This window comes from Aphanomyces astaci (genome assembly GCF_000520075.1).
Source record: "Aphanomyces astaci strain APO3 unplaced genomic scaffold supercont1.20, whole genome shotgun sequence".
NCBI lineage: Eukaryota > Oomycota > Saprolegniomycetes > Saprolegniales > Verrucalvaceae > Aphanomyces > Aphanomyces astaci.
In genome coordinates, this window is record NW_009798283.1 from 690,878 (window position 1) to 702,294 (window position 11,417).

Consider the following 11,417-nt stretch of genomic DNA (forward strand, 5'->3'; position numbering starts at 1 on the left):
TTGCAGACTTCATCGTATTGCATCTGCAATGAGCTATTTTATGGAAGATTTGGTTCACCCCAGTAAAAGCCTTTACTGTTCCCAGAAAAACTCCTGCTCATCGCCCAAACATACAGTAGCACAACTTCCTGGTCAAGTTGAATCCAGTCAATGTGAAACGTCCAGATAAGTATAAAATTTCACAAGTGAAGTGATGTGCAAAATTTCGGCTCAATACGACGAATACTCCAATCAATGTGAAATAAGAAAGCAGGAAATGTAGGCGCGAAAGCAATGTGGCTAATGATGATTTTTCTTCACTTCCCATTTCATCGTGTTGCAATGCCCACTCCGCCAAAGCTCAAAGGCCGAGGAGAAGCAACATGAGCTTGACGCGTATCAACGTGGTGACGATTGGAAGCTCGTGCCAATTATAATGGACTCTCCGAAACCACGGCTTGGCGTGTGGTTGACAGCGGGCGCACCGAGCTGAAACCGCGTGGCTGCCACCGAGCGTCGCAAGTAAAAGTCACTCCGGATGTCGTCGCCGCGCTCGAGCGCTACGTGAAAGATAACTACCAATATCGCTTGCTGAGATGAAAGTGTTTGTTGCCGCCGACTTTGCGGGCAAGTTCGTATCCATACAGACCATAAGCCGCCATCTTCTGGGTATGGTATATACTATGAAATAAGTTGGCATCGAGCCGGTCACATGCAACAACTACATCAACAAGCAGAAGCGGCGGGAGTTTGGAGCTAACTGTAAGCTCAAGCAGCATCAGCAAGACGGTGACTTTATCGTGTATTACGATGAAATGAACTACAATCTCTACTGCAAGCGCAGCCGCGGACGTTTCAAATGGGGAACTCGAGCGTCGACAGTCCTGCCGCCATCGAAGGGGCCGAATATGCAAGTCCAGTGCGCTGTTTCTGCCGAGCTTGGTCTTGTCTGCTATCGTCTGGAACGAGGCGTCATCAAGATGGACAAAAACTCAGCCTATGTCGAGACGATCTACGAGTGCTGGATGGCAAGAACACTTCGCGGGAAAGCGCGTTTTCATCGTGTTGGACAATGCACCAGCTTATTCAGAAACGGAGGAACGCGTTGTCCAGTGCGATGGCATGATGCTTTTGCGCCTTGGGTCGTATTCCCCTATGCTGAATCCCATTGAGAGTTGTTTCAGCGTCCTCAAGTCTCGCATCAAGGGTTATCTGGCGCACCACACGGCCCTCATGTTTGAGCGAGGAGAGTACCGCACCTTCCTTGAGCACCGAATGGTCCTACACGAGGACGTCGCTCACGAATCCATGCCGTGCATCACACAATCGTTGGTGATTCTTGAGGCGTTGTTTTCCCAAGAGAACGTCGATTCGCATTTAATGCGTAAATCCACTTAAGTGCGTGTCCGAAGCACATATCCAGCAAATATTTGTCCGGTCGTTATGGTATGGTTTATGGCCAGTACTGTATAGTTCATATTGAATGTGAAAACTTCAACTTGAGATGTGAAACTGTTTGTTTCGTTCAAAATTAGTGTCTTTTTCGACGTTCGGAACGCGTGCCATTTCAAATTGGCTGGAAAAACCATTCAACTTGACTGGGAAGTGCTGCAGTACAGTCTGACCTATAATAATTGAATTTGTTTAACTGTAAAGCGATTATAATAAAAATCTGGAACAAAAAAGAACGGGGGTCTGAAGGGGCCAATTCACCCATTACTACAGTACCGCACCTCCATCTAAGAAATTTCTAAACCAATGAAATCGATGGAAATATTTCATAGGCCAATCATAGAGCAGTTAATGTCGACAGTAATTTGGAACGATTGGGATTTTGATTTGTCGACAGTTAATCGAACAGAGAAGTATTAAACTGTCTGATTATCACCCACTTTGAAAGTTGTCCTGCTGCAAGGATTGATGCCCCATACTTTATCTCATACGAAGTACTAAATTATCAGATCAGGTAATATTGAAGGATGACCAATTGAGTTTGGATTATCATGAACTACAGTAGTACTAGAGTACTACCGTATACCCCCCGCTTCAGTACCTATGAAAATGTCAGTGAAATCTCATCACAACCGGTACAGCTCCAAGCGGTACCTTGAAACTATTCAGGCATGCGCATTGGTCTAAATCCATCACAGGACTTATATTTCATTGGATGAAAGTAATTAACGCATGGTGATTGGATATTTCTGTCCAATTAGAGACAATTAGATACACGCCCAACCGGAACCATGAAAATGTACAGGTCCAACCGGAGAAATCATAGGTACTGAAGCGGGGGGTATACGGTAGTACTACACTACGTTGCCATATACAAAATCCAGTACTGTAATTGCATCAATTTCCTTACTGTGGTAGTAGCAGAGCTGTTATGTTAACGATGAATATGATCAATATTCCGACCTCACTTAGTATTTGTATGCTCTAATTTTGGCCAATGAATCGTCTCTATTATCTATTTCTACGTATCATATTGTAGTAGTAACTTACCCTACACCATTTTGACCAATCAAAGTCCATTAGGGGTAGGGCTTACACAATTCTGTCGGCTCCAACACATTCCGACGAATTTTGTCGGAATGGAATCTGAAATATCCTGGCCTCACATACAAATTCAAATGCAGCGATAGTTAACCAAATAGTTCGACATTTTCCGACATTTCGGCAGTTAACTAACTCCTAATCAGGTTTGCTAAACATAGGAATGCGATATCCGTCATAAGGAGGCCGCTGCTCATTGTAGTCATGTTTACACGTGAGCAAGTGGCATTGCACCTTAGTTCATGTTACCCTCACCATACATACGAAAGACTTTCCCTACGGCCGCAGTAGGTCTTCATTCTAGGTGTATATGTAAGCCCTTACGCTTTCACTGTTCCTACTTATGCTACTTATGGGTATCCAATAGAATCGTTGTCGGAATGGGATGTCGGAATGAGTATCTTGTCGGAATATTGCTATCGTTAGCACAAATTGTGCTTCTGTGCTAGATGCAACAGCTATGTGGTACTAGTAGCAAGTACTATACACAGTAGGTCACAATAGCGACACGCATGTCTCGAACAGCGTACTAAGGCCATGACTGGTTGGTACAGTACATTCGCTGCGAGTCGACGATTATCTGCATAGTTCAACACCATTGAAACTCCAATATATAATTACTTCGTAACCTTCATAATTCTCTTTAAAATGATAACTTCACTCCTCTGCAGCCTCGGCTGACCACTGATCGACTGTTTCAGCGCAAAACTTTGACATTTTTATTGCCCAGATTCAAACTCATAAAACGAATCTATATTCGAATGATGGTTAAAACGGGGAATTCGACACAGCTACTTTTACGTAGTGGCAATTTGAACTTCTCCAGATATGGTCGAATGAATGCAGCTCAAAATCGGCTGATCACTGAACTTTCTGCCCTTTCTCAATTCTACAGTAGTGCATCTAGCTGGTGTCCACAAGTTGGTGACGTTCATGTTATGCCTCGAAGTATTTATCAAGAGGAGGAGTAATAAAATTGTAAAGGTTCCACTCCAAACAATTGATGTGCCAAAATTTATACTTGATTAAAGTATTGCAAACGGGCTGGTCTGTATGTGGATTTCAAGGGAAGTTGGAAGCAGATCTGCAACTACACCTCAGCTATGCTGTCATTTTGCTGCTTCCACAGTGTAGCTACGATATCGAATCTCCGCGACATAGCTAAAGGTCGTAGCTACGTGAATTTAGTTAACAGTAAATTAATACAATCGAGCACTTACTGAACGGAGAAATGTCACATTTGAACTTACCCAACGGATTAACTCTTGGGATTGTACATGCACTCCAAAAATGCATTCTACGTGTGTGGGATAATTCTTGCTTTGTCCCGAGGAGGCGCAGTCTTGTTTTGTCCCGAGGAGGCGCAGTCTTGTTTTGTCCCGAGGAGGCGCACTCTTGTTTTGTCCCGCGGGGGCGCACCCACCATCGCCAACACGATTCAGTTCTCATTGGTCATGCTGCTTCATCGAACGCCCCACTCTACACTTGCATCATCCGACATGGTCCCAACATTGGACGACGCAGTATCGTACTGTGCAGCCACCACTTGCTACCGTTTTGCCAAAGACAGCGGCCTATGCCTCCTCCACGCAGCTACCACACAGCAGCATGCCACCTCGCTGCGTCAGTACCACGATTCCTCTGCTACCACGTCGCTCCAGACGCCTCCGCTAACATCTGTCACCACTCCCCGTCATTACCATGACCTCACAAGGTACCTTCCCTCCAAATCCTCCAGTGGCCGATCGTCCCCACACTCGGACGTTGTTCGCGTCAGCTGTAAACTGTGCCAGGTCGACCAATGCACCAAGCGCGCCAAGTCCAGGGGTCTTTGCATATCGCATGGCGGAGGGAAACGATGCGTCATTGATGGGTGTGTGAAGAGCGCTAAGGGGGGCGGGTTATGCATCTCGCACGGAGGGGGTAAGCGCTGCCTCAGGGAAAGATGCAACAAGTCGGCATTGCTGGGTGGCTTCTGCGCGCACCACGGCGGCGGCCGCCGCTGTGGACACGACGGCTGTACCAAGTACGCCCTCTCGGGTGGGTTCTGCATTGCGCACGGCGGAGGCAAGCGCTGCAACTTTCACGCATGCCCCAATAGTGCCGTGAGTCGCGGGTACTGCGTGGCTCACGGTGGCGGCCCCCGATGTGCCACCGCAGGGTGCATGAAGGGTGCGGTCACGGGCGGACTGTGCATCAAACATAACGGCGGCACGAAGTGTCAGCAGACCGCGTGCAGAAAGAAAGCTCGCACCAAGGGATATTGCTTTACCCACTTTAAATAATTCTATTTCTGACCTACCATACAAATTTTTAATTGAAACGGATATATATTGTGCTTTCCGAGTGCAACGTTGTCGTGTTAATAGACGGAAAAGGGATCGATGTTGCGTCATTCGTAGATGGGACATACAAGATTCACCACGTAGGTTGCACTTTGGTGGGCTTCGGTGGAAGGACAGCGCACATGGAGAGATAGACCTCGCCGCATTTGTTTCATCCCTGAACGTGCATCTTTGTTCGAGCGGAAAGTGAAGTGAGCTATGTGAAGATGTTCGCGGCTGTGAAGATGTACGCCCACGTGTTCTTCGGCCGTGACATGTGCGGCGCGCTGAAGATAACAAGTCGAAACTCTTCGAACTTGCGTTCGTAGACGAAGTTGTGACACATCATTTGTGTTGGATGCATAAGTGCCGCTCAGACCGTCAGCATGCTGTTGTTTCTTGAAGACAAAACCAGCTACCAACAAGCATGGCACCCAAGAATAGACGGACGAAGACTGCGCGACATCGAGTTCAGCTCATTCGATTACAACGTTTGTTTTGGCAACGCCAACGCTCTACCCGTGACGACGTCACGAGCCAAGACGTACACGGAGTCCCTCCAATGTCACCATCCTCGCGACGATAGGGCGTTGAACATCAAGATCAAGTACTTGGCCATGTACTTCGAGGAAATCGACGAGTCGATCGATATTGAGCCATGCAATAAGAGTCCACTCCGGATGAAACAAGAGGTAAGTAACGAAGTTTCGGCGGATTTCTAATGTATGGTGCAAGTCAGCTAAAGACTACAAAAATATGGGGTCGTTCTTAGTGCGTATTAAGTCTAGGATTTATGGAAACCACGCATTCAAAGCCATAAGATCCATAGAGGGGCGGTGTACTTCAAACCCCCAAATATAGGTGCATTGTTTAAACCAAACGGACTACCTAATAACAGTACACTTTAGGTAGTGCGAAAATGTGAAATTGGCGAAATATGTACTATTTAAGGAAATTAAAATAGGTAATTTGTTTTGACACAAGTAAGTTTAACTACAACTTTCTAGAAATACCAGCCGCGCATTTTGCCGCCAAAACTGTGGCTCACTTCACCCCACACAGACTTTTATCAATCCATCACTTTGCAATCTGCATTAACTCCATCATGGCGCCCATCAACACCAACAATGTGCTCATCCGTCTGCAAGAACAGTCCGTCGGTGAACGTTCGTTCCTTGAAGCTTCCTTTGTCGACTACGGCGAGGTAGCTCGACTGAACGAAGAACGGGTCGACGACGTCGCCAACCCGATCTTGGAGAAGTTTGTCAACAACCTTGGACCAGAGGGTATCGGTACTCTGACAAACTTTACCGTACCTGAGTTCGTAACACTCTGGTCCATGGTCACTGACACCATGAGCGCGGCGTGGATGGAGGGCCGTGGTCGCCGTTGTTGAACAAGCCCCAAGGATAGCCTATTCATGGCCTTGATTGTGATGAAGCATTTCAGCACTTGGGACAAACACGCTGCCGACTTTGGCTCCAAAGCACCGACATTTGAGAAACTCATCATGCGAGTTGTCATGGTTGGTGCATTACTTTGAGCTTGCCTGGCCACATCGTATACCATTGAGCCGCTACTCTCATAACCGCTGATCGTTTGCCCGACGATGACCTCCTTGACTGCGACAGGCAGGCGGTTTTCGACACTTCCCGTATGCCCTATACGCTGTTGACGTGAAGTCCCAACCTTCCTTGCGGCCAACTGTACGGTTCGCGGAACAGAAGCACTATCTCAGTGGTAAGCATCACCTGTATGGTTACAAGATCGAGGCGGCGGTCTCACCGGATGAGCGCTGTGTTGCAATGTCCAACGCACATCCTGGGTTTGTGCACGATCTTACGTTCCTGCATACACGCCGTGAGCCGCACACGACCAACTTGACCAAGTCAGCCTGCGAAGCTGCTTTGCCTGACCATGGTGAACTGTCAGCTGAGTACATGACGACATGGGCTTGCCTCGTGGACATGGGGTTCATTGGTGTTAACCATACGCTGCGTGGAATTCATCCGAAGCGCAGCCCGCAGACTGGATTCTTGGACGCCGCTGACGTGGAGCGCAACCTCCGGGTGTCGTCCGACCATGTGGTCGTCGAGAACTTCTTCGGCCGCGTGTATTCCTTCTGGAAGGTGTCCTACGCCACGTTCACATGGGGTGAGAAGATCTATGGAGTCATTCAACGCACGACATTTGCGTTGACCAACTTTCACCTCTCGTTGATACCCGCGCGCGCTGAAGCCGAAGACTACTATGCGTTGGTCATGGTACGCTACCAAGGGATGGCGAACTAATGCAAGCGAAAGCGTGCCGACACTCAGCGCTGCAATCGCATGAATCGCCAGAATCTTATTGCCATGGACCGACCTGTTCGCTACATGCATCGTTGGGTCATTTAGTTTGAAATGTTCAGACCTTGTACAGTTTCCAAAAGAGCGAGTAACTAATCAGTATGTCAGTCTTTTCGTATTTTTCTGTGTTAAAAGTAAATTTGTTTGCATAAATTCAGTTATAATGTGTATTTGGTAGCTGCCGCCAAATTCGAAGCAGAGTGAATACTTTTGATGTGGCTGAGTCAAATGGAACTTTTTCAGTTATATTGTGTCACCAACTGGTTTAAAGACTTAGTACATGAAGGCTATGCGTGATGTGTGCAAAGATCGCATTCCTGCCTTTTTAGACGAATACCGCTGGCGCAGTTGGTATTTTGCCCCTGGAGCGAAAGGAAAGAAGTACTTCAAAGGACTTGTCCTAGGAATTCGCCATACATTTATGGTCAATAAATTTGTGTTGAAGTATTTTGGTCAATATTGCCCAAAATACAAATATATTTAAAACACACCCAGCACATTTAAAATGTCCACAGGGCATCATCTACACTAGTGCCCAATGCGGAGCCCCAGAACCGCTTAGGTGCGACTTCGTTCGCACTTAAGACCTCGGGTAAACGCCAGCATTATTTTAAGTATTAATGCACCGTTCATCAACAACAACATCAATATTTTGAATAACCCTATTTCATTGGATCCTTTTTGTACTTGTTGTGATTCTTATCCTAAATCCTTGATTTGGCACGATGAAGATTCTGATTTTCTCAATATTGTTTTTTTGTAGACGATTTTTGTCGGGTGACTTCGGCGGATGAGGTGAGTTGGCAGAATGTATTGGGGGGATGTATGGCACTGATGTTGACGATCAAGTTGACACTACCATTGTGTGATTATTCAAACAGTAAATATGGGCAGCGATAACAAAATAACCCACATATTTTTATCGCTGCCTGTATTTAGAGAATATACAACAAAACAGCTATCCCCCACGACACATCACTAAAAGCATGCAGGGAAATATGAGGATAATTGACCAAAATTTTCAATGATAAAGAACTCGTGTAGAATCTGCATCTACCGTTGCAGTAAATGACAACGTATAATTACATTGTACCAAGTTATAGAGGTTTATTGGACTTGAAGAGATATCATATATAGTAGTAATTTTAAACACCAATATTGAGATATCCTTCATGCACAAATATATGTTCTATAGAGGTTGGATTTTGGCCAATGAAAATTTATTGAGGTTTTGATTGGATGACAAAGTCGGCCCATCAATGGACATTCGGTCCATCAATGGTCGGTCACGTTACCCTTGAAGTTATGGGACAAAAACAGTCAGGAATGATGATTGATTTTCTCTGTGTTTCCTTATAATTTTTATATAGCTATATCCTATTTGTAGTAGAATTATCCACATACAAAGGCGTAGATCAAAATAGGTGGTACCGAACAGTAAAAATGTCAGTACTATAAACAGATAAAAATTGTACGTAAGTGGTAAAACTATCAATCATTTTCGCCCGGAGGTAGTACTACGTAGTAGTGCACTACATTGTAGTAATACCGTTAACGTTAGAAGTAAGCGATGAACACAGGAGGAGTCTGCGCCCAAAGCGTAAGCGGTATTCAATAATAAGTTATATTAATAATACCAGGTCCGAAGCCTCAAAAATGTCACATGTAGGTGGCATCCGACATCAAACCGACAAATTTGAAGTCGGTGATTGGATAACCGACAAACTATTGAATTTTGATTAGACAATCCGATTGGGCGATATGGTTGTCGGTGTGAGCAACATATCGCTCACATTGAATATATACGGCTTGCTATTGGCTGAAAACACAGTCCTATCGAAATACTCCAGAACACATGACCTCGACTCAGAATCCCAAGAACAGAAATAAACGGAGCAGAGCGAGACAAACAAGGTGACGAATTTAGGCTAGTACGAGTACAGAGAAGTAGCTGCTGTGCTTGGTGTATGGAATCGAAAACAACGTCATTAGACAGGCTGCACGATCGTCCACCGACCCACACGGCATGTTCATCTCTGTGAATCCGTAGGAACGCGGTGTTGCCAGGGCCACTGGACTGGGGCACGAGGCAGTTTGTGTTCCGGTGGTTGCGTTAAACAACCACTTTAGTAACAACTTCACTGACACACCAAGTCGCAAATCGGAGTTATGATGGACAGTACATACGACATATTTATCGACCTTGCTAGTGAAACTATACATCACTCGGGGCTATTCATCGCTGAGCCGACACCACTTAAGCTCGCCAACCTGTCGTCCCCGACACCGTGATCACGTTGATGAACTGTGTAGTCATCAGGCGAAATGGCCGTGCCACAGTTGGGACGTGTTGCCGATGGTAAGCTCACGAATGATCAGTACACTGCAGCACGCTGACCGTGGTGTGGCCACTAAAGCGAGGGGTCGCGTCAATAACTCGAAATTGGTGACGCAACCCAAGAGCACGTCGACCACGCCACGCTCTTTTTTGTCCAACGTACCGCGTATCTTCATTATGGTGTCTTTAACTGTACCCTTTCTAGATTCCTCCTTGGAAAATTGGAAATGCAAGCGATTGCAACATCGCTGGAGGTGACAGGGTTTCTGTCCCCCATGCCTCCATGGGACACAGCAAGAACTGCGGTCAGGCCGCAAACGCAACTTTAGGGTGCGAATCCATGTTGCAGCTTCTGCATGCATTACATGTGGCACCCGGAGCCACGCCGTGTGCCACGTGTATTGTGTGCAGAGGCTCCTCCTCACAGTTCATGTCCTCACCTCGTCAGAGACTTGAAAAAAAACAACATACGACATTTGGTCTTTGTATTGAAAATGATGAGTCATCTACCAATGAAAGGTACGAAGTATTGAACTTTTAACCAATAAGACTAATGTCGGATAGAATTGTCGTATTCGCCAAGTTATCCATACATAGCGTAAACAATCAATTTAAGACGCATCCGAGGAAGGCGGCTGGGGAGAACTTTCAAAGCTCCACGCTCGTTCAACATTTTTTACCTCTGAAACTTGGAGATTGTAGGTGGATTAATGGGAAACAACCTCATACCAATTATATTGGGTACTAGTGAACGTGACCCGGCTTCGCACGGGTGGGGGTGCGTGTGATGTGAATTAGTGTTGGTTGTGGTTTGACTTGGGATAATGTAGCATTCACGGCTACATCTTCCTGATTGATTCAGTTGATATAATTATGTGATTGGTCAAAATTATGTTCTTTGCTTTCAGCCAATCAAAACGTGAACTTGACGCGGCTTTGCACGGGTGGGTGCGTGTGATGTGAATTAGTGCTGGTTGGAGTAAGTTGAAGTTGGGTAATCTAGCATTGAAGGCTACCGAGCTAATGCCTGTAAAATCCCCGTAATAGCGTATCCAACTTCCCTTCTATTTACCATAAAAAACTGTGCACATGATACCCCGTTGGAGAACGTTTGATGCAAATTCCCCGGGGGGTTACATGCAATGCAGGGGTTTGCGCCAGCAAACACCTGCATTGCATGTTAACCCCTAGTCCAAACGTGGTTGACATTCCAGCCAAACATATAATTGTTGAAAAGTGAAATATAGATATGTTTGCTTCTGCAGCTGCGTAGGGTTTCTGTGTTTCTTAATTTTTACCACTGTGAAAATTGCGCTTGCTGGTTTTTCCTGGGTCGATTTGCATGTGAAGTCTTTATATGGATTAAAAATTTAACACTGTAATTTTGACAGTATATGTGTTTAAAGAGTATACATCGATTTAAAAAAAGCGCTTTTGAATTGGACAAATACTTCGGCCAATAACATCCCCGGACTCCTCGATGGGCTCGCCCACTGTAAATTGGAAATATATATGTACATACACAGTTCAAGTTATGACTTCGCTGGATATGATGTCCCGAGTCGATTTGCCAGTTTTCATTTTTAGTATGGAAATATGTATGTGCATAAAAAAGTCAAGACATGACGTGGCTGGCTGAGATGTCCCGAGTCGATTTGCCAGTTTTCATTTTTTAGTGTGGAAATTTGTATCCACATACAAAAGTCAAGTCATGACGTGGCTGGCTGTGATGTCCTGAGTCGATTTGGGGTTTTAGTATAGAAATTTGTACGGTACATAAAAGTCAAGTCAACTCAATGGTGATTTGGTACTTTTCACTTTTTAGTAAAGAAATTAGTATTGTATACAAAAGTCAAGTCAATGACGTGGCTGGCT

The 11,417-nt window shown here is 45.5% G+C and overlaps 4 protein-coding genes across 4 annotated transcripts; all 4 read left to right on the forward strand.

Moving 5' to 3' along the window:
- Positions 1 to 575: 575 nt before the first annotated feature.
- Positions 576 to 1,377, forward strand: H257_08863 (hypothetical protein; the record flags this gene model as incomplete). The annotated part of the gene is made up of 3 exons (XM_009834931.1): positions 576 to 614; positions 684 to 1,043; positions 1,093 to 1,377. The coding sequence occupies 3 exons, from the start codon at positions 576 to 578 to the stop codon at positions 1,375 to 1,377; spliced, it is 684 nt and encodes a 227-aa protein (XP_009833233.1).
- A 2,502-nt stretch (positions 1,378 to 3,879) lies between these two features.
- Positions 3,880 to 4,817, forward strand: H257_08864 (hypothetical protein; the record flags this gene model as incomplete). Its single annotated transcript, XM_009834932.1, has 1 exon — positions 3,880 to 4,817. Exon 1 carries the CDS (start codon positions 3,987 to 3,989, stop codon positions 4,815 to 4,817), a length of 831 nt encoding a protein of 276 aa, XP_009833234.1. The 5' UTR covers positions 3,880 to 3,986.
- A 266-nt stretch (positions 4,818 to 5,083) lies between these two features.
- On the forward strand, positions 5,084 to 5,578 carry H257_08865 (hypothetical protein; the record flags this gene model as incomplete). The annotated part of the gene is made up of 2 exons (XM_009834933.1): positions 5,084 to 5,133; positions 5,224 to 5,578. 2 exons carry the CDS (start codon positions 5,084 to 5,086, stop codon positions 5,576 to 5,578), a joined length of 405 nt encoding a protein of 134 aa, XP_009833235.1.
- Positions 5,579 to 5,961: 383 nt separating this feature from the next.
- On the forward strand, positions 5,962 to 7,147 carry H257_08866 (hypothetical protein; the record flags this gene model as incomplete). The annotated part of the gene is made up of 2 exons (XM_009834934.1): positions 5,962 to 6,168; positions 6,488 to 7,147. The coding sequence occupies 2 exons, from the start codon at positions 5,962 to 5,964 to the stop codon at positions 7,145 to 7,147; spliced, it is 867 nt and encodes a 288-aa protein (XP_009833236.1).
- Positions 7,148 to 11,417: the final 4,270 nt, after the last annotated feature.